Consider the following 24,017-nt stretch of genomic DNA (forward strand, 5'->3'; position numbering starts at 1 on the left):
GTACTATACATCATGAGTATATATACATATACTTCAGTAAAAGTGTACAATAATATACGTATATATTTTATTCAAATTTTTGTAATATAAAACGTCTTATATCTAATTTGCCATGATAAATTTCACAATTTCAATGTGACGTTGCAAATAAAAAGAGGAATTGCACTTAAACTCTTGTTTCTTCGTTTACGTTTATCATAACCCGATAAACGATTTTTTTTTCTCTCTCATCAACTGACTTAAGCTATACGGTAACTATCATCCCTTCCGTTCATACATATTTGAACCTTGAACTTTTTTTTTTTTATACAAACACGTCATTATGAATTTGCGCGTTTGGTCACTGCGCAGATCGTCGACGTTCTGTCCGATTAACCGCCGCGAGTGCTTCTTCGGGTAGGCGCGCCGGATCTGATAAAATATCGGTGGCAGTACATATATACTTTAGAGAGTTCAGAACAGCTGAAAATAATATTTTGATTAAAATAGTCGTACAATTATTTCTTACGCATGTATTATATCATTTTTTAAATATTATGCTTATATTTTTGTAATACAGAATAAAGCGTTTAAAAAGGCACATCTAAATATGTATATTTTAATGCCGAGAAATTTCGAAAATGATATTGTTAAGCGAATCTTCTTAAATTGTTCGTTTCGTTAAATTGCTACAATTTTTATTTTTATTTTCTATTTAGATATCTAAGAACGATAGAGATACTTAGGTGTACCTTTTCAAGAGTCTACCCTGCGTACAAACCTGGTCTGAGGTCGACAAGCGAGCAGTGTTGTTCCACCCACATTATTGTACTCTTGTACAGGTCCTCGATACTCGCAGTCGAGACTGAAGCGTTGAAAGATATCATCAACGGTTCTAATAATACACTGAACTGATTATCTTGTTAAAGAAAACAATTTTCTGCAGTTTTCCGCATTTTACTCAAAGTCAACGATGCTTTGAGAATGGTTATCTTCAAGGAAGACGAAAAAAAAAGGATACGATCCAGAATTTCCAGTTTTCTCGCGTGCGCGTACGTACATATTCGTCAAACATCTCTTTCATCTTGTTGGTTCTATGTCTGGAAACTGGAGCACCCGTTGCAGGAAGCATAGATTGACAATTACTACAAGAGTATTACATCATGAAGCATTTAAGACTATCCTATTTATGTAGATAATCATACATTTAACATTAGTTTTTGCGCACATTATCACATCATACATTATCTCCGATATCCTTTTATTTCGCGAGCGTTCTCACCCTGATCTGTGGAAATAAATTACTTGAAAAATATACCTAATAGACGTATTAAGGCACTCGATCTGATGTCTCAGGCTATCCATTTCCTCCTTCAACTGATTCCTCTCCGCTCGCAGCTGTCGAATATAATCCGCCCCCTTCTGCAGCATAGCTGCTTTGCTGAGTTTTGCATTGGAGTTTTGGCTTAGCTGCGGTATTAGACTGTTTAGCATGTCGAAGCCACTTTTGATGTTGTATCTACGCTTCTGCTCCGCGTGAATGTGGCCGACGCGTCTCTGCTCCTTGTATCCCTGTCCTCTTTCCGATTCGCCCTTGATGTATCCGCGACTGGGTGACAAAGGGCTGCCTATGCTCATAGGGCTGTGTAAAGGGCTGAGGCTTAATGCCTGAGGACTGTGTGCATTGGAGCTGCTGTCTTTCGGCGAGCTAGGACTACTTTGGGACTGGTGCGTTTGGCTGTTCGCGTTTAAGAGGATCTGTTGGGTTGTGATCGGTTGGATCGCCTGTGAGAAAAATATCGCTATGAATCGTCGATTCGAATCAACAGAATGCCGCATTGATCGATTGATATTTCTGTGGCGATACCTGTGGTTGCGATTGCGTCTGCTGTATGCTGGAAGTCTGCATTGTTTGGACTGTCACCGGCGTCGTGATATGTTGTGCTGTCGTCACTTGCGTTATTTCTGTTACAAAAAAATATTTATCAATTATAATTTATTAATTTTATTCGAGATAAAATAAACGGTCGACTTTGAAGTGCCACCATTTTTACAATTTTTGTCTCGAAAGTGATTTATGTTACCAAAAGTGATTTTATGTAATATCAATGTAGTATCAGTTACATTTAATTAATCTTGTGAAGATCGTAATTATGTTAAGAACCCGTTGATACATTTATATCTTTCATATACAGCAAAAGATACGTACTGTTCGTAAGTAAATGCGCAAGTAAGACGTTGTTATTTAGATTTAGAGCCGGATCGCTCACTGCAGATACCAGCGGGGGTGGATGTATCCTGGGCGCCCCCAAAGACGAGCTGCTTCGTGATCGATTCCTTCCTTTAATTTGATACTAAAAAGATGAAATATAATCTTTTCAATAATTGAACATATTTTGACACTTCAATTATTTTATCCAGTGTTTTATAACAATTATTTTGTATAATAAAACAGAATAAAATTTAAAAAACATCTGTTTTCATAGTTGCGCTTATCAATTCAGACAACTTCTTTTCTATTATTGTAAATTCTTAAAAGCATAGATAGATAAATATTTTTTAGGTATTTTATTCTATATAATTAAACAAGTAGATTAATTATTAAACTAATCATTAAATAGACTACAATTATAAATATTTAGAAAACTCGACTCTATTCAATCGATTTTTGTCTAATTTTGTTTTACAAAGAATTAAATCAGCATCGAAGTATCGATCCATCTTGTATATTGATTCTACAATTTGAGATACTGACCTTAGGTACGGCGAAAATCTCTTCCTTCTCTGCATTGGACGTCATTGGTTGAGGTAGCAGCTTGGTAGGATGCATAGCTGGTGCGGTGAGATCCAAACCGGAGGATCTGCACTGCAGCAGTATCTGCGACTGCGACGGTTGCGACTCCGAGGAAACTGATACCACTTGTGGCGTGGGATGCGTCTGAAAAATAAACAACGTCTGTCCAATTCCGTCTCAGTGAACTTGCCGTGACGCCGACCATGTAGTTCGGCTCATCGCAGGTTAATTACCTTGAAACTATTAGCGTTAAATTTGCATTGTTGAGCATTAAGATTGTGTACGAGGTTTGGGAATTTGTAGCACTGCTGCTGCGGCTGTACAATCTTGTAAGGCTTGCTGGCTATTGGCGAGGCAGTCGGTAAAGGCCTAATTGCTTGATGCTGCGTCTGCAGCGTCGCGTTACTGGCCTGCGCGAAGTTGTGCTGCACCGACACCAGATTCTGCACGGCCGCGGCGGCGATCGAGGATATCTGGTTGGCGCTGACCGCCGACTGATCGTTCAGCGTCGCAATTTGCACCGGTGACGGCTGTTGGCTTTGCACCTGCGACAACGGTACCGTCTGAATTTCCATCGCGTACGACTGCTGCGACTGCGACGGGAATCCCGAATTCTGTTGCTGCGCGTTCGCTTGATACGCATTCGGCTGTTGGGATTGCTGTATCACGCGGCTACTCCTCGGCGTCGCCCTGCTGCCTCTAGTCTTTTCCCGCGCGGGTTGACTCGCTGCGGACGTCTCGAAGGTAGGCTGAATAGTGTTGTAATTTTCGTTCATAGCTCTAGATTGAAAAGAGTAAGCATTGGTTACTTTTTAGACTTTGTTGCATGTTAAATATGAATACATGTAATAGTGCATGTTCAAGTTTTACAATCATGCGATGAATATTAGCAGTAGTGAGTTCAAAACTCTGATTGTAATAACAATTATAAGGTGTCTAGCTTAAATAAATTGTTAAACAACAGATCGACATAGAGTTATATTATAATTGTAAGAATAGAATTAAAAACATTGATAATATTAAAGATAATGCACAGAATGTCCACTTAAAATATGAAAAAAAAAATAGAATGTTCTTTACAATATTGTATACAAATTGAGAATAAATTAATTTTTTATATAAGCTTCTTAATATTTCCTATTTACATTCGTCGAAAAAAAATAAAGAGTTACTCGAATTTCAAATATCAAATTTGAAAAAGTACTGAAAAGAAGTGAAGAATTATTTATTTATCATAAAATAAAAATTTAGATTTTTAGAAATACATTTGGAATAAAATTTTTCCAGACAGAAAAAAAATTCTTTGAAAATCTTAGATTTCTATGGTTTCTTTTTCAAGCAATAGGAATCTCGTAACTCTTTGGGAAAGCAATAAAATTAATATATACATACAAGTTATATAAAACAGATATGACATATATACAGCGTGTTCGTTACTTATTATTTCACAATGTGTTTTCACAGTACTCACACGCTATTTCTATACACACTCGCTGCTTCAGACTGTGGCTGAGTATATATCTTGGCGGTATACTGGAGATTCTGCATACTAGCTGCCTGTTCCTCCTGCTGCAGCTGCTGTGGCTGCTGCTGCTGCTGCTGCTGCTGCTGTTGCGAGGCCTGGTTCTTTAACGTTGTCGGATCTTCGCCTATTTCGTTCATCTGATTAATCGGTGTCATCAAGTCCAGATCAGAATAATTAGCACTAAGACTGCTATTCCGAAACATATCGTCCTCCTCGGGTACGGGAGGCAATTTTGAGTTTAGGAATTCTTGAATCAGGTTAAGAAATATGCGACACGTAAGAAACATTATTCGAGCGTAGTCGAGTTATACGAGCATCGTTGTATGAGTATCGTTATACCTTGCAATGGCTCTAGAGTGTCCATAAAATCATCCAGATTTGGTTGCAAGGGACCTAGACTAGGTTGGATGAAGTCCGCTAAACTGGCACCTCGCGCTGTTGAGTCACATTTTACGCATTATAGATTCGTGTAATATTTATAAATATTAGCTATCAAGAAAGATTATTTCCATAATAAATTATTAAAATAACATTTCAAATGTGATGTAATACTTTTTTTCGATCGGTATCATTAACATTTTTCGTTTTCTAGAGATGATTATGTAATACTTTTATAAGGAAAGGCAGTTCTCTCAAAACTGAGATTTGCATATAGATTGAAAAAGCTTGATTTGCTAATTGGACATTTAAAAAAATTACCGATTTCTCGAGGATCAGGGAAGTATATTGGTTGATTTGAGCTGATGGTCGAAAAGAGAGTATCAGTCATCAGTTCCATATAATCCTCATCGACCATCATACTCTCCCCGCCTGGAGCTCCGCCGATTCCACCAAATGCATTGCCCGTACCCGTTCCAAAATTACCGATGGTTCCGCCTCCATTGTCCCAATCTAGCATGTCCATTGATTCCATCTGAACAAAGATTTCGTGCATTATATTCTTGTTATGTGATAATAGGCGAAGAAGCCCTACTCTTTTCTAAGCAAATTCAACGAAGAGACAACGAAACATAAAGAAGAGTTACTCGATTGTATAGTTTCCGTTCTACATTTATAAGACAGCAAGATATGCAGGATATAAAAATATATAAAAATATGTATAATACTTAAAAAAGAAAATTTTTTCAAATGTCGAAAATAAGATTTTTTAATAAATTTTTTATCATCACGATTATTCTTCCAAACAAGAAACATACTATTCTAAAATATAATTTATTAATTATTTGCTGATTATTATATTTCGCATTTTTAAAACGTAGAAATAGATCAATCTTTTTAAATATTTTATCTCGCAAATATTTTTTCGGAGTATAAAAAGATATATTACATACCATCTCTGTGCCATCCTTGTTGGTCCAACCAAGGATCTTGTTGCGGTAGAACATACGCCATTTCTTGTATTCCGCTGTAACGGCCGCGAGCTTTCGTTTCCAGTATTTTCCCTCTAACACCACCGCCTGATAAGAGATACCGCCGATTGATTCACACTCACAAAGACAGTGCTTATTGTCGCACGTGAAAAAAAAATACTTTACAGCTTTAAGCGGGCTTATTTGGATTTTCTCGATTTTCTCGATTGCGCGATGCTGCGCTATATGCTGCTTGCTAGAGCGACGCTTCAAAGAATTATAACTTGCCGCGCGAATTATCTAATCTGACGAGCTGTCGCCAATTGCGATAAGGACACTTTCCAATTACGTAATTGGGTAAAACCGGATAGCACATTTAACAAATGGATGCTATTTAATAATCATTAATATCGACGCGCAATCTATGTATAACTGATATCGAAATCAAGTGATTATCATACGAAATTACTGTAATAAATTTTCTGATCGTAAGTGCGAGTTTTGCGTAATACATTTATGAACGAGAAAGATATATCTTCTCGAAGATCTAGATTAAACGCAAGTGGTATACCTCAGGTTTGTTGTGAGTATCGACGTCAAGTGGCGATGCAAATTGGCACACCAGCGTATTCTGCTTCAGTATAACTAGAAAAAGAGAGAGAAAAAAAATTAGTCGGCTAAATATAATTTTTATCTATTCTTCCAATATTATAATAATGTGACATATCGAAATAATGTATCGATTTAATATACATATATGAGGATATTTTTTTATCTATCTTTAATTACCCTGTTAACATTTTCGGAACGAATTATTATTCGCGAAAATTGTAGATATCTTTTTTAATTTAAAAATAAACTGTCTGTATATATAAATTTAAATATAAGCAGCAGTGGTCTCAAAACGGCATGTTAGGTTACTATATTTTTAATCGCAGATACTTGGAGTGTTTGAAGCCCCGCGTTTCCGCAAATCGCTAATCGCCGAGCGATAAGCCGAGCAGATAATTATCTCAATTGACGTGCTTAACGCTACGGTTACACTACAATTATCAACGTGTGTCGTAAGATAATAAATGGCTTATTAAAGTGAGATACGATTGCGATTTACAACGAATGCACACGTAGCGCTATCCCCGTTTCATTTAATCAAGAAGAAGTATAATTGAAAAAATCACATACTTAGACCAGCTAAAATTCAGAAAAGTAGAACATGATGGCGATACAAAAATGTAATTATATCTTGCTGTTTTCAAGCTATTTTTTCGTATAAGTTTAGCAATTTTATCAGTAAAAACACATGTGCTATATCTGTTTAATAGTATGAATTATTTTCTTATCTCGATACTTTGTTCTTCAGTTGTTTTTTACGTGTTTGCCGAATTGGATCGATTAATAAATATGTGTACACACGAAACGAGCCTCCTTGTCTCGTAACGATAAATTGGACATACGCCAGGTGAACGTGGAGAATACTATTGGCGCGAATATAGCACACGCGGAGATGGAGCTTTAAATAGACGGGTAATTACTTATCCAACCGTTCGACGAATAGCCGGATAGCCGGCAGCTGTCTCAACTCGGTAAAATACCACTTCACGAATATCACGAAGTAATCGAAGTGTCAATGAACCGATGAAAACAGATCGGATCCGAAAAGTTTTGATCAAATAGAAATGGCTCGATATATAAAATTCGATAAAATCCAACATTTTTCAAGCATATTTCACAAATTTATGTAAGATAAAGCCATATTTGCGATTACATTTGAAATGCGACTTATATTTTTAAATATACATTTAATTATTTATTTGTTTAACTTAATTTATTAATTTACTTGCTTATATTTGAAATGGATTTCACGAATTGTGAATTTACTTCATGCAAATTTATCGCATTCAACGACGAAAAAAATAAAACATGCTATTTGAATTCAAAAACTTGCTTTCGGGAACTAATTTCATTATTTTATTTAATATCATTCCGAACGGAGATATCGATAAGATAGATCAAATAAGCGAACGTGACGATACGAAACGGGCTTATCAATTATTGTATTCGTTTTTCCGATAAAACAAAATCTTTTATCTCGATACAGCGTTCAGATTAGAAGATATTCTCGTTCTGTTTATGTTGAAAATATATTGATCGGTGGTGAAGTGCCAAGAGTTCCTATTTCTTACATTGCATGTGCCAGCATCTCCAAATCACATTGTTCAGTCTGATCTTGTCCTTCCACCTCAGTCTGATCCCTTTGAAGCGATTCCACTTAGGCGATGTCAGCTTCTGTCTGGAACAAATTCAAATGCCCATACGTGACACCAAGTTCGTATTTTAAGAATACCTTATGTAGGCTGAAAATAAATTAGAGTTTAATAAGCCCAAGATTCTTCAAATTTGCACACGCATTTTCAGGTATAAAAAATTCAGTGCGATAAATTCACAACTTGCAGAGTTGGATTTTTATTTTAATGTGTTGCACACTCACGCTATAATGCTGATACTTAATATTAATTTTTTAAATAATATTTTATATAATATATGCGAAACTTTTTAAAAAATCCTTTTTGCTTTATTCTAAAAAATTGTATTTAAAATAAATCTTGCAAATAATGAATTTTATTAAATTTTTTCTAAAAATATTTTTGCAATAATTTCCTTGCAACAATTTATATGTAAATAAAATAATATTCTTCTCATAACAAGAAGTGTTCTTGAAGAGTGCTTATCTTCGATGTAATGATCTTTTGCGCGCATACAGAGTACGTAATGATCTATTGCACGCGTAGAGAAAGTCATTTTTATACTGCTTGTTGCGTGTGCAAAATAAAAAAAAATGCAAGTTAGCGATTGGAGAAATAACAGTGAATGTAGCATATTAGCCGCTCTCCGCGGAGTATAATTTACTCAATGACACACACACACACACACATATTGATTTATACTGCTGCCTTCAAAACATTTCAATCAAACCGATGCATTGTAGTGGTTTTAAATAGATGCGGCCAATAATTTTGACTCATCGGTAGGCGAGTGTTTGCGATTTCGACAAGCTTATCGGTGCAAGCTCTCTATCTATCGCGGGAAAAAACCGTCTGTCTTTAAGTCCTCGCGAAGCGCAGTTGGAGCTTGCTAGTGAATTTCCACGCGAAAGTTCAACAAACCGTGCGTTTGCACACTCGTTTTATTCCGGCACTTATTCAGCAGAAATTGTAAACGTGCTTAAAAATATTCTGTTGCGCAAAGCTGAATAAATATTATTTGATCATAATATGAGAGTGTCATATGACATTTGTATCAAAATATAAGTTTTACCAGTTTTGTCGTAATTTACAAAGTAAATATATTTTTTTTATCAAAGTTTGTAAAGCTTTCTTTCGAATTTCAAATTTGATTCAATTTATTTCCAAATTTGTTAATTTATATCTGCAATTTTTAGAGTTTTATACGGATAAAGAGAATACACGATACAAAAATTATGATATAAAATACAACAGTACTGTAATAATTGCAAGTACATTTGAAATATCTTTCTTTCCGAGTAGATAAATTAATCGTTTTTTAGAGACAAATGTTTATCTTTAATTTCTAAAATTTACGGTCGTAATCCTGCGACTTTTGACATTATCGCCTGAGTATCGTCGACGAAGGGTCAACAGAATGTAAAAAATCTGCAGTCGGAAGATTTCCACTAGCCCGTATCTCGCGGCGGACGTAGCGAGGTTTCTTCTCTCCTTGGCATTAGACCCTGATCGACCGAGTTCTTTCCGAGTTATTGCCATTTACATTTTTCTAATTGCGCGATTAGATAAACCGCGGCGGAGGAGGAAAGAAATTATTGCGACGAACAACTTCCGTCCGAAATTCTTGTGAAACCGGTTATTTCGCAATCATCGAGAATTGATAAAAACTGACATAAATATGTGTACAAATAAAAATAATCGTAAGAACATTATTAATCATCATAAAAAATAAAAATAATCATAAGAAATTATTGTGCGAATTGCGAATATATGTTTAATTAGTGGAATTAACATAACTCTAGACACATCTCACGAATGTAACACGTGAAAAATACGCTGCGTAAAACGAAATTGTAAGCGCGCAACATATTTGTTGTTTATAATAATAAATATATTTATAAGAATAAAAAAAAATCTGCTAAAAATAATTTTTGCGTAAAGTTAAAGCAGAAATTGCGGTAAATTATTTGCATACAATTTGGCGGCTGTGACGTAGGTATTGTAACAATTCCACGTAAATAATTATGTTACGCGAATTGAATGAAGACGATAGAAGTTTTCCACTTCCGAAGGGAGTAATAAAATTATTCCAGAGTTAAACACAATTCCGATATGCTTGCGCAAGATAAATACATTTACTAATTATCGCAAAATATCATTGCACGGATTTTTAACTTCCTTACTCGCATTATCGTTATTCTTGTAACAGCTGCACTGTTGCGTCGTTATTGGTGGCGAAGTTGCATTGATACTTGTTGCAACGTTGATATACTGATCTCAAAAATATTCAAAGTTCAAGGCAAGAGTCTTCGCCTTCGCAAACAATATCGGTTTGAAAATTTCTGGCAAAATTTGTGAGCAGAAAGAAAAGGAGGAAAAGGAATATCGGAAATTCTTTTCGAAAGTTGGTGCTTTAATTAAGTTAAACAAAGCGCACTTCGTTCATAAAAATAAATATAGCTCTGTTAAAACAACAATTGTTTAAATACGGTAACTACAAATATTTTTCAAAAACTATGCATAATAATAGCAGATTCTTTTTGTCTCTTGACAATCGCGCTCTTTAATTTTATAAAAGGTGTGTTTTGTTAAGTAGTGTAATTAGCGCGAAACCTTTTCTCGTGACAGAACAATAAATATTCTATTTGTCTGCAGATACGCCGAGTCATCCACGGACCCCCGTTTTTGCAACTTAAACGAAACATAGTGCCAAAAGATCTCATTATCAGATAACAAGTTATTTGTTCGTTGCACGATACGCGGATCGTCCGATGTCAAACACAGCGCGAATCGCGATTATTATCGCAGAAATTTAATGGTGCGACAAAATAGATAGCGCCTCGCGTTTGTAGAACGTTTTCGAAGAAAAAGAAACGATAATGAAATGTAGACAGCCGCGCGCAGAGTGAACAAAAGAAATTCGAGTCGTTCGCACCGATAAGCGCCACAAATTCCTCGATATCATTCTTATTTTAAGCGCTACGTGGTTTTAATTATCTGAATTATAAGAGGAGAGCAAAGATCGCGTCGTGGAAACTAAATTCGTCGATCGCACGTTCTCAATGTCGTCTGCCTGTCGTTAAAAAAAAGTGTCAAAAAAACAATATAAATTTGCAGAATAAATCAGCTTCATGCAAATTTCTAATTTTAATGTATCTCATTAATCTTATTATATTTTAAATTCTTTAGAGGAATAATCTCTCAAAAAATTTAATGCTAAAAATCTTTGAAAAAAATTTCAAAAACTTTTTTCAGATATCAATCCAAAAATTAAAAAATCGCGCGTGTTGAAAGGATAATCAAGTACGAGGCGATGTTTCGACGGACTACCGGCGGAAGTTTCCTCAAATAGAAATTGAATGATAAACGACTTCCGTTAGCCACGTTATCGACCACCACTGTAAATATATGGGGGTCGAATAAGAACCCAGAGGGAACGGAAACAGCCGGCCGCTGATTGGATCGGTGGGCGAGCCTCCGTCCGAGCTCACGGAATTCTCGGCCTCGCCTTGCTTGTTGCGCGTACGGAAGTGTTACGTTGTAAGCGCGTACGTACGGCACGCACTACAAGCGTACGAGTTCGTGATGACGCAGTGGCCTTGGTCGATAAAAGACACGTTGTGCCGCGATGCGTCGCGGAGACGCGGGGGAGGAGAAGGAGGAGGAGGAGGAGGCCTTTACGGTAATCTAGTGCAATTCGCCTTTTCGCGATTTGACGCGAGCGAAAGCGACGCATCGACGCGCGCGATCGAACGATGACGATTGAATAATACCGGCGAGCTTGCGGTTTCCGACGCTGATACGCAAGAAACAAGACGTCTTACGTCAAAATGTTGAAATAAAATTTGCCGTGCATTATAAAAAGCAGAGTTTGCGCGATCGCGGTTTAATTATCTGAAAGATTTTTAATTATGAATTCTCTGCGGCCCAGAAATCATTAATGCATTGATTTCGAGAAACTTGCGTCACTTTTAATATGCATGTTTGCTAATTGCGGTTTTAGAGATGCGGCCGAGCTTGGGATCGTTGATGCAAGGCGTAAACCGATAGCGCGCAAAGAAAGCAAACTTTCCCATGATATATAGACGGTGCTTACGTAAGGAAAAATCGATAATTCGCTCACTATGATATGATATGAAAATTACGATAAATAAGACCTATTTTATCCCGAGAAAGAGAGGAGAATCTAGAAAAAATATCATAATATAGAATAAAAACTGAGATATAAACTTAAAAAGTTTTAGATTGTCATTAAATCATTAAATAATCCCATTTCGCTTATATTCTTATTACTTCTTCAATTATTATATTAAAAATATACTTGTAATTAAGTAATTAAGTAATTACTTATATATTAAAAACTTATTTTTATAATGAGTGACATTTTATAGAACTTTTCATAAAACGTTCAAAAAGAATGCATAAATTCCTATCTTTTCTTTGCTCCAGCAAAGACAAAGCAATAATTTCTTTATTCCCCAACTTAACAATTTTAATATTTTTTTAAAATATGGACAAATTGTTCTTCAAGTATTAGCAAATTAATTGCTCGGTCTTGAATGAAGTCTTCACGCACGATGCAATGCTCGCAAATTAAAGTTTATGATTTACATTGATAATTCGTTTAACAAAAAAGGAAAAATCGTCTTAGCAAAGTAAAAAATCGAAACAATCTTATAAATTCTTCGATAACGCATACCCTTCGCTGGTGCAAGATGCACCGGGGATGCATTGTAAATCGTGTCATCATGACGCAGAAGGAACAACATTGAATAAGGTTTTACCTTCCGCAGTGCGGCAAAGCGAAGGCCTCCCCCCGTCGCGAGCGTCGAATGCTCTTATTCCGCGTCACAAGCGGGAATAATCTTACGATTAATTCAACGATATTTGCATTTAACGTACATTATGCAACGCAGGAACGGACGCCAACACGCGCGCTGTTGATCTTATAAAAGACGGGGTTAATACGGCGTAAATACGGAAATTCCGTCCTTTCTTATTTCGATAACTCTCTGCAACGTAATATTGCGATAGCAATCGAAACTTCAAGATTGATTTCTTATCGATGCGTGCCGTACATTTGCATTGTTAAAAAAATCGTATGTAATGTCGGCAAAATCCGCCCCTGATCAGCGATAATTCTTTGATTGCTTAAGAACTATTTGCTTCATGTTAACGAACATTACAAGCGGAAGTAGAATTAATTATAAATTACATGTATACAGCTACGTAAATTTATGAAGAAGAAATATTTTAAGAATATATAAATTCCTAACTTCTCTTTGCGGCCCGACGAAAACAAAATAGTAACTTTTATATGCACTGTGTAATTCAACGATCTAATATAATTCGAATTTATACGCATTATTATTTTTTTTATTTTAAAATAATTTTAATTTTAATATATTTTGTTAAGTATTTATAATTACTATATAAATGTAACTTTTTAGTATGCAAATTTTACAATATTTGCTGCAAATTAATGAACATGGTTGTTGAATAAATAATAAAAGTTAAATAAGTTTCTTATAAAACAATAGCCGATTTAATAATCCATAATTTTATAGCTCATGAAGCCGATTAAACATGAATTTGTGAATAAGCGTGATAAAATACTGCGCAATTTATACTTCGCTAACATGTATTAAGAAAATATGTATTTTCCAATTGTATTAAACGTCCTAGATTGCCGATTAAGCATAAGCTTCAATTTAAGGTTTTCGCTATCAAACTTTAATATTCTTCACTCTTCATGCTTGATAAATTAAGATGCAAGCATTGAGGAAATTTGCGCAAGAAATACGTACTAGTGCAACGTGTATAGATAAGAGATTTTGTTATGCAATAAAAGTTTATCGATTATATCAGCGGTTTATTGTAATCCGATATAAGATTCTTTAATACGAGAGTGAGTCGAAAAGCAAAGGGACATTTAAGTAATAAAATCCTTGAAAAAAGTGCATTTACTTTTTGATTTCTTTTGATTTTCTCCCATATAACAAATAATTCGATATCAATACGAAGATACTTGGAGTGATAAGATTGCGATTAGAAAAGAATTACGTTTACATACCAAGTTAAATCTGTACGGCAGAAACATTTGCCACAGAATACTACTTGAAAACCATTGGATGACACTCTAGCCGATGTTATTGTATTGTACGTATCATGACGCAGACATTTAATCAACGCATTCGATAACAGCTCCGTCCCGAATCACGCTCCTAATTTCGCTTCAACTTCGCGATGAATACCGCATCGAAACAGTAACGCAATTCTAACAGATGCGTTGCAAAGTATAGCCATCACTGTGCAAACTGATCCTTAATCGCTTCATTTATCCTTCTTTCTGCGATACAACGCCCAGTTTTATGATTAAATTAACATCTTGTTATTCAAATCTACACGCAAACGAGAGACAGGATTATTATCCTAAAAAACTAAGAAACTAAGACTATTATTATGCTAACTATTGAAATTATTATTACTATGTGCTTATTATGCTAACAAACTACTTTAAATTTTACTAGAGTCCGTCGCTTTTGTCATTTTGCTCGCTATTTAATTTGAAAACCTATTTGTGAAAAAGCAAAAAGAAACTCCACATTAAATGACAATTTATGAAGCTTCTGATACGTTGTTTTTAACGATACAATTTTCAATCTAGAAATTAATAAAGGTATAAAATTCGATAAATGCAAAGCTGGCTTCACAAATATTTGAAAAAAAAAAAAAAAAAAAAAAAAAACCTTTGATTGGATTATCTTGAATTATTGGAATACCTATTAAACTATTGAATTATTGGATTATTGAATTGCTTTTGTCGAGTATTGAGTAAATTCTTCGTGGAAATTCGCGGTTGAATGTCAATATTCCCTCGCGGTTGCACATAAATTTTTATCGGGTTTTTATAATTTCCATTAAATACACATCTCGGTAATTATTCGTCAAATAAAAATTCCATGGAATTGAAAAATTCACTCGAAAACGAATAAATACGCAATAAAGTTATAATGTAGGCAATCTCTTGCAAGAGATATCTTATAAATCGCGCAAATGCTGAACACCCTATTTGCTGTGATTCGTTATTACAAGATAATAGAAATAGTATTTATTGTAACGGCGCTCATTGGTCCGATTTACGACATTGTTATTGTAGCAGTTTACATCACGGCGTTACGTCACCGTTTTCTTTCGTTGTGAATTGCATTGCAACACTTATCAAGAGAAATAAGACAATTTCTTTTTAAGACCTTATCATCGATAACGAGTTTTGACGAAATCGATCGACGCGTCTATCAGGGTCGTCCGAGAGATATAATTTGGTCTCTTGTTTGTCGCTGCATCAAAGGCAGAAATCGACGTTATGTAGATATAATAATTGTAATTTTGCATTATTTTATAATTATATAATATACAAATAAGAAAATAATTGTGTGTCATTCAGAAAAAGCCATTTTTAATTACATATTATTTCACAAATAGCACGTCATAAAATATTTTTATATTATTTTTAGAAATACATATAAATTATTCGTAAGAAAACGATCCTTCTAATTAATTTTGTACACTCAATATCAAATTGTGTTTTTGTTTTACATTTTTGTTGAATAATCCACTACTTGAGAAATGCCGTCAGGAAACTGTTCGTCACGATTTTCAATTGACATTCGGTCATGATTTAAATTTTGAATTCAATTTTAAAATTTTGCTGTGTTATCGTAAACTTGAGAGCTGCTGTATGCGATTACAGTAGGAACCGTTAAAACCGCACGTGACTTTGGCAACTTTGTTGCAGACGCACCGCAATGAATCAGCTGTAACGTCACCGTAACGCAATACGTCAGCACACCAGATACACACACATCTGCGTGACGTATATTATTCGTCCGCATTGCGCGAATTTTTCAGCCTTAGTGATTCTTTCTCCACAATTCATTTAGTTATTGATGCTATATACACATTTAATAATATATTTCAGAGTATATTATTATTATTCAAACAATTTTTTTCCGTAACGTTTATAGATTTCTGAGCTTTTTTGGTTTATCGGTATTTTGATAATTTCTTTTTACTAAATTAGCATTGGCAAAAATTTTGATAATTTCTTTTGTCGATTTTTTCATCTAACAGTATTTTGTCTCATTTAGCTTAATTAAATTTAAACAAAATTGGACTTGGATAATAAAATTAAAAAAATCTATAAAAGAACAGATAATAATTGAGTTTTAATTAATCCACCATTTTATTTTAATCTTATTTTCAAAATAAGATGAAGAACTACAGGATGGCAATTATAAACCCAGTTTAATTTTAGCTGAATTGTTTACGGGAATGAGAAACATATGTGGCGTAACGTCGTCGCGGGGGGAAGAAAGAACGGAAATTGTCGGTAGAAGCCGCGCGCGACTTTAGCGAGGCCGCGTTTAATTGCAGTGTTGTCGTTTGGTTCTACGGCCTCTCTTTCATTAATTCAATTGTCTTTTATCAGCGGGAATGCTACTAGCCAGCCCAGGCTGGCGCGGCGCAGCATTTGTCCGGTTGCCGAGTGCGAGTAAAGCGCGTCGTGTGACGCGCGCCTTTTTACATTTTAGAACAAGGACGTTTTGCTCTCTTTGAGAACTTCAAGATGACAAAATCATCTTGTGAGTGTCTGTTCGTGTACTAATTGTGTATTTTTTTACCACCAATTTATATAAAAATAGATAATATATATTCGCTGGCTTCAAGAATAAAAAGGAAACGAAAGAAGCAAAGTGAGATTGAAACAAATAGATCTAACTTTGCACACACATTTTATCACATTCAATCTCGCAATGTGCCTTTCGAGAGAGCGTCATTCTCTGTATCTCAACTTTTAACCTCGTATAATAATCGAATGCACTGTTTAGTTCGTTGAAAGGGACCCGAGATAGCTCTTTTTTATGAAAAATAGGAGAAATTCAGACGTTGAACCAATTTTCGTTCTTTTGTTTTAACATTTATAACATCACATTTGATAATCATGCAATTTTACACATTGAATTTATACCATTTATATCAATAGAGTTTGAAATAGAATCAGTTGAGTCAATAAAAATAAAATTGTAAAACCCATTTTAGATACACAACTTTAACATTTAATTTGTTAATATAAATAAATAAGAAATGTTTTAATGATTTTTCAGAAAAGTTTATTCAAAAAAGCTTAATATAATTATTTAATTTTACGCAGTAAGTCTCACCTTTAATTTTAATAAAAAACTTTATACAAATAAATAGTGCGATGTATTTAGTATTTTAAGTTTTTGTACGAAAAAAGATATTGTAAAATTAAGATTGGCAGGTACATAATTTTAATAAAATAGAAAAATAAAAATGGACTTTGCGCTTCAAGCTTTACGTAATAACTATTATTTGAAATGAATAAAACGTTATATTTAGCAAGGATCTGGAATCCGAAAAAAAAAGAGGGACTCACCTGTAGGCGAGAGACATGCATTGGAAGAGCTTGTTCAAGGACGTCTCGATGCTCAACTGCTGAGACGTATTCTTGTCATAAAACGAACCGCTGCTCGTGAATTTGTCGTACGGGAAACGCGGCGGTACGGCGATCGGAAATCTCGTGGTCTGCGCCTCCTCCTGGTCCGGCACCGGTACGGCGAGCTCGTCCTCGTCATCCTGCGCCTCGGCCTCGAAGTCCGACACCATGAAGTGACCCGAGTGTATCGTCTCGCGCGAGTCTCGCCCGCCGTTCTTCTCTCGCTTCTTATCGCTGCTAACGCAATGAAAACCGCCCTGGCTCGTCATCGCCGACGGTTTTCGGTATATCAACTCAGCCTGCATTTCGATCCTCTGCGAACATAAATGATCCCATCAATAATGCGACTCTCACCACGAAATGAATTTATCTTGCAATAGACATATTACGAGCGTTGCTCGATCGCTTCGGAAATTAATTGAGTGTGTTCGACTGTGAGATGTGATTTCAAGAAAATATTGATACGCAAATAAAATAATACACATAAAAAAGATAAAATTAAATTTTTAAATAAATATCTTAAGTCATGTGAATATTTCTAATCTTTGCGGAAATAAGATGGTTGCGTAATTAATATAAAAAAATTAATTATAAATAAAAATATTTCTTAATTAAACAATAAATTTATTATTTAAAGTAACCAATGTATTAAATATTTTGTAATTTGGTTTTAAATTGCGACAAAGTTATCAAAATTATTGCTGAATATCGACAATATACGAAATCTTAATGTAATTAATACTTTATATAAAACAAATAAAATTGAGAAAAAAAAATTATTTTTGTATAATTAAAGATAAAAATAATAAATAAATATCTCGCGATTGATAAAATGGATTAAAATAATTTTATTTCATTGATTACTGAAGAATAAAAAATTTTTATATCTCGACTTTCTTGACTTATTATGACATCTTGACTTATATTGACATATTATGGCGATAAATTTGAAGATTACAATAAAAAATTCAGCAAGATCAGACCTACATTTTGCGATTTAAAATAGGTCGTTGAAGCGGAATGTGGCAGGATTAGGTGACCCCGTTTCAAGAAATCGCGCGCAGCAACATCTGCGTGATGAAGAAAGGCTCGCCCAGACACAACAAGCTCTAGTTATCGAGCCTCCGATAAGCTCAACCCAACGCATACTTTTTTCTAAGTATATCATATTTAAATGTTGCAAAAAGGAGAAAAACAAGAGAGAAGGAGGGTATGAGAGAGAATGATGTGTATATATATATGTGTAAGTTAGAAAAATTGAGAATACTTGAATATAAAATTATTATCGTGGAATTATTGATAATACGAGCTTACATATTTTTCGAATTGTACATACGACCTGAAATGTGCTTGTTTCGATGCTGATTTCAGCAAATCTGTAGCGATACTTAAAAGTAATTAATTGATCGATATTTTAAACAAACACAATTATTACAATTTAGTATGTAAATACAATTTGCATAAAAAATGTGGCGACAATCTGCTTATGTCTCTTGGCTTTTACGCTATATGGTTTTTACGGTATGTGATTAAATGGAAACTTCGATTGGCGCCAAGCTTCCTGTCGATGCGCGATTAACGCAACTTAACTTCGCGACAGCACGTGCGGAAAGTAATCAGATTTCTCGGTTGAACGACCGTCGAAAACGTAATGGCCAGTTACAGTCGTAATCGATTTCCGTGAAACAGTCCAAAGGAATTCTCAATGGTCAGTGACTTCTAGCACACGGCGGCTATAATTAACATACAGTCGAGACAATTCGCCGCGACGACGTGTCGACGAATGCGACCAGAAATTCAATTAATTCGGTCAGTCGAATTTTTGTGCACGACGTCTGAGACCAAGTTTTCCTCTGTACAATACGTATATGTACGCAACAATTTTTGTGCAGAAATCTTTTTATTTGAAATAAAATAGTTGGATTTGGTAAAAGAAGTAATTTTTGAAATAGATCCTATTTAAAAAAATTTTTTTCGAATAAATCCGTAACGACACGTGCTTCCTTTCTATGCTGTGACATTTAGGCTTGTGCTAAGAAGGTGATTTTCATCCTCGATCATTATGTTTGTAGAGTGTCCGAACGCAAATATCAAAATAAGAAGGTAAGACTTGTTTGTAAAATGTTCACGTGACGGCTGAATGAATTGATGGAAAAGCATGCCCTATTCATGCGACTAAGCGCGAATCTATAGAGCCTCATATTTACTTCAGTGATGCCTAAAAATAGTCTCCAAACTCTCATATTTGAAAATACATATTCTAGTTGACCTGACGCTTATTTCAGATCACGTGAAAAATAATCAACGTCTCACGCGACTTTTCGTGAAGTAAAAAAAAAAAACAGTCATTAATAAATTGCAAAGAAAGAAATGTACAGATATCAGTATTATTATAACTTAATCTTAATGTTACTCGTAGTAGCATGAAATTCGTATTAAAATAAAAACCTAGAGGCTTCTCGATTTCAGCTTAAAAATTAATAAGATATTAGTATAAGGACAATTTATGTACCGATATTGTCACAATTTTAACATTACTGCTTGATTTATTTATCACTTTTAATATTATTACTAATTAGTATTCATGCTGATACAACTTTCAATCGTGGAACTTGAATATAAAGCCCTATATCTCTCCTTCAATCATTCTTAATTTACCGTAGCGTAAAGATAACGCGTTATAAATAGCAGCAGCAATCAAAAGAAACCGTGTAACTTCGAAACGCCGAGGCTTCACGTTGCATCACGACGAAATAGAAATTTAGGAGAACTATTCGACCCCATTAACGCAGTTTGTTAACACAAATACAAGTTCAACCAATCGCTGTGTCTCAACGAAACCTCCTTCCGTTATAACGGACGGTTACTCGCTTCTCTTTCTCGTTTATCATTCAGCCGTTTAAATTTCAGAAGGTGCTCAAAGCAATATCTATCGAAGTACCTCCGACTAAGATTTCCTCGAGCGATGATTACGCGATTCGAGTGCCGATCGTTGTATAGAACGTGCTAGGTTCTAAGGTCGCATGTTTTTCTAATTTTTTTCTTTTAGAAATCTTGCGCAAGTAATCTTGCAGCAGTGCGCGCCTTATCTTCAATCGAGCGAATTCAGCATCATGACATTATCGAGAAATGTGAAGGTGCCTCAAGGTGTGTTGGTCGCGCGCACACAAGAATTAGTATAGAGAGAACGATATAATTTATGCATTAACACGTAAAATTTTTCTTATATTCTCAGAAACGTATTATCAAAATAACTTTGGTAATAATACAGTATTCATTTTTCTCCCGAAACATCTGCAACGTTTTCTCGGAAATATTCTTTGAGCAAATAGGCGCGAAATGTTCATAAAACATTTTCCTCTCGACAATTAAATCTCATACAGGATGTTCAATCGTTAAATCTCATCAGGATAATCAATCGTAGTTTTTATCAAATTAGACATAATATTTCCTTAACGAGAATACCGAGAAATATTATCACTTATCGCATTAATTTTAATATGGTATACTTTTGCATTTAATAAGATATTTCTAAAAATTAAAATTTAATTAAAAAATAAAGACGCTGCAACGGACATTTGCTTTGATGATGTCATATAGTTTGTATAATTAGAATATTAATCACTGCAAAATTTAAAATTTTGATATACCTAATTAATCATTTAATTGCTTATTAATTTTGATCATAATTGCGTGATTTCGCGTATGAAATATTTTATTGTAAGTTTCTTTGAGTAGCCAGTTTTCAGTTCTATTCCATAATATCCCGATTGTACCTCTCGCTATCTATGAAGTGTTAATACCCTTTGACCGTCTCGAGTTAGCTGTATCGCAAGGCGAAGTCAAATGCCTTATCCGTTCGCTCATTAATGTCCATAATGCGTAATGTCCACCGTTTAGATTTCGGATTTTCTAGATAAGAACGAATATTAATGGCCAGTGGTTGTATGATGCAAGCATTTTGTTTACACTTAAGAATATCTCCTTTATAATTGTTATTAATACGACTATCAATTTAAGAATCGTACAAAGCGAGACGTAATTAATTTACGAAATCCTCAGAAAAATTAATATCATGCATTAATAAAATTTGAAATGAAATAATAGTTAATCACGACGTTTCGTGACATTCCTGTTTGATTCACCGGAAAAACCGCATTGCTATTTCTGACTCAGATCGGACAAGTTGAAAATCTTACTGTGGCCTTAATTTAAGCCTAGTTTTCCGTGTAATTCGTGTTATGACATTTTTATCATAGAAAATCATAGCAGCTTAACTTAAAAAAATAATGCATATTATTTACATATCCATAGATACTTAATAAGTGCAATTAATTGATGCAGTAATTATGCGCATCCTATAGATTATTAACATATTAGTAAAAAGCAAATAAAATAAACAAATATATATACATAAAGTTGATAAATACAATAAATAAATAATTATAATTCCATGATACAGCATAATAACGGCATCCGGTTTCGTCAATTTTTTACATTGAAAAGCAATTAACTGCGTTTCTTTTATCAATTAATACGTCAAAAGAGAAGAGTTTTGATCCACGTGATATCTAAATCTTCGACACCTGCTGATTATGTTAATCTGCTAATTATAGTATGCAAACATATGCGATTCATGGCAAAAACAATGATCATTTATTTTTTCTTTCTTTGCATAAATTAAATCTTTTAGTAAAACAGAATTTTATCCACTACTAATTATACTGTATTATATAATTATGTATAACGCTTAATCAGTAAATAATAATTAAGATTTGAGACAATATTTAAACGAAAAGAATAGATTAAATTAATGTGACTTAATAATTATATAAACCTTTCATTGTTAATCTTAACTAAATTCTTGTAATTTAATTTTCTTATTTCCCGAGTATTACGAATCAATCACGGCTATATTTATGCTTTATTTATACCATTTTGACATGTAATTCAAGATATTCATCATTGTTGTCCCGATTCGTGAAGCATATATGATTTCTACTACACACGCTTAGCACCATCTCTGCTTTTCGAATGAAATAACGTAGAAAAGATAAGCGTAGTATTTTGGAGTAATAGAGTTTCGCCGTTACTCTCTGTTTTGATCGGCCTCGAAACGCCAAACACGTCTATAATATTACCTACATAATATTTACACGCCGCGTAAACAAGTCCCGAGTTGTTCCTTTAATTACAAACAAGGTTAGGAATTTCTGTTTTCCATTGAATTCTAAGGATAATCTAGCCGCGCGCGCACGAGGCTGACAACAAGTCGAGCACGCGTGTTTACAGTGGGTCCTCGTGGTATCATTTTGTAACTAACAAGTTATCGGAGGGAAAAAGAAAGGGGAATATTTGGTAGTGATACACGCATGTCACCTGTCAGTCCTAACATAGAAACTATTTCGACGCAACGAGAAGTCTCTGTTTCCTCTTGAGTTATCTGCGTTCAAAATGGATAAGATAGAACAGGAGCGAAGGGGGGAAAAAATGAAGAAAACATAGAATAGAGAGTGAACTAAAACGAACGAACCGTGAGTGGTGTACACACAAGTTTCCTCTCGCTCGCACTTTCTCGTGTTATCGTCCCCTCCCCCTTCTGTTTACGCTCCTTTTTCTGCGTCACTCTTTCTCTCTGTTCACGAAGCTTGTTAGGAATCGGCCCAGACGCATATACGCCGCGACTTCTCCTTATCGTGTCGCGTTGCTACGCTCCGCGGCTCCGATTTTTATCGCTTATCCGCCTCGCGTTTCATGGAAATCGCCCGCACGGTTTCTCTATCGTCCGTTTCGCTCTATCTTTCTCCCTCTCTCTCTCTCTCTCTCTGTCTCTCATTCTTCTCTCCCACCTATGGTAGTTAAAACGTAGTTAAGCCCTCGCGTGCTTGCAGCAAGACGCTCTTATTCCCGTTTCGCATTTGCGGCTATTTATTTGCCTGTACGATTGAGAAGACGTATCACGGCACCCAGATGTTCGCTCTGAACTTGTGCGACGATCGCGCTCGTTCGCGCGTACAATTTACGCGTGAGAGTAAATGCGCGCGCGCGTACTACGCACGATGTGGTACACATACACACACATACACAACGGGACAAAAGGAAGGCGAGCCTCCATCACACTCACCTTCTGGACCTGTCTCACAATTCCTGTCACCACTCTCCGTCGCCTCCGTCGTCGATGTGGCCTCTCGCGACACACGGCAACGGGCGACGACGATGTGCAGCGCCTTCTCGCTCGATTCTATTCTTCTCTATCTTTTCCGCTTATCACTCGCTTTTCCGCGCTCGTTTCACCAACGCCTGCCGTCAGGCTGGGCCGCGAGGCACCGCGCCCGGACGCGGCCCGTACGCGTTACTGCACGACACACTCACGCTCATAATAATGGCACTGCGACGCCGCCATTTGTGTGCACGAATCCGCGTTTATCCACAATACACGACGACTGCGAACCGACTATACTACGCGCGCCACTGTGCACAGCTGACGGCAAAATGCGGCCGAGAGCGCCGAGCCAATAGTGACGCGCTTCGCATCCCTACTCTTTTGACTCGACCGCGCTGTCGGCGCGGTTTTTTAAAAGCAACGCACTTCAGAGCGGCTCCGATG

The 24,017-nt window shown here is 35.4% G+C and overlaps 1 protein-coding gene across 5 annotated transcripts; it reads right to left on the bottom strand.

The window, feature by feature from the left end:
• Positions 1–53: 53 nt before the first annotated feature.
• Positions 54–23,849, bottom strand: LOC105673930 (MLX-interacting protein). Of its 5 annotated transcripts, none has more exons than XM_067350393.1 (16): positions 23,535–23,849; positions 17,351–17,724; positions 7,831–7,937; positions 6,219–6,292; positions 5,630–5,755; positions 4,998–5,211; positions 4,638–4,733; positions 4,245–4,545; positions 3,007–3,553; positions 2,735–2,935; positions 2,189–2,333; positions 1,847–1,944; positions 1,298–1,764; positions 1,001–1,124; positions 761–890; positions 54–462 (listed from the first exon to the last, which is right to left on the bottom strand). In XM_067350393.1, exons 2-16 carry the CDS (start codon positions 17,713–17,715, stop codon positions 341–343), a joined length of 3,117 nt encoding a protein of 1,038 aa, XP_067206494.1. In that variant the 5' UTR covers positions 17,716–17,724; positions 23,535–23,849; the 3' UTR covers positions 54–340. The 5 variants fall into 5 exon arrangements, with proteins under 5 accessions (XP_067206494.1, XP_012225348.2, XP_067206495.1 ...); XM_012369925.2 differs by having other exon boundaries at positions 2,735–2,917; positions 23,535–23,848; XM_067350394.1 differs by lacking the exon at positions 23,535–23,849 and adding an exon at positions 22,944–23,481.
• Between the last annotated feature and the right edge of the window lie 168 nt (positions 23,850–24,017).

This window comes from Linepithema humile, chromosome 2, assembly GCF_040581485.1.
Source record: "Linepithema humile isolate Giens D197 chromosome 2, Lhum_UNIL_v1.0, whole genome shotgun sequence".
Classification (NCBI taxonomy): Eukaryota; Metazoa; Arthropoda; class Insecta; order Hymenoptera; family Formicidae; genus Linepithema; species Linepithema humile.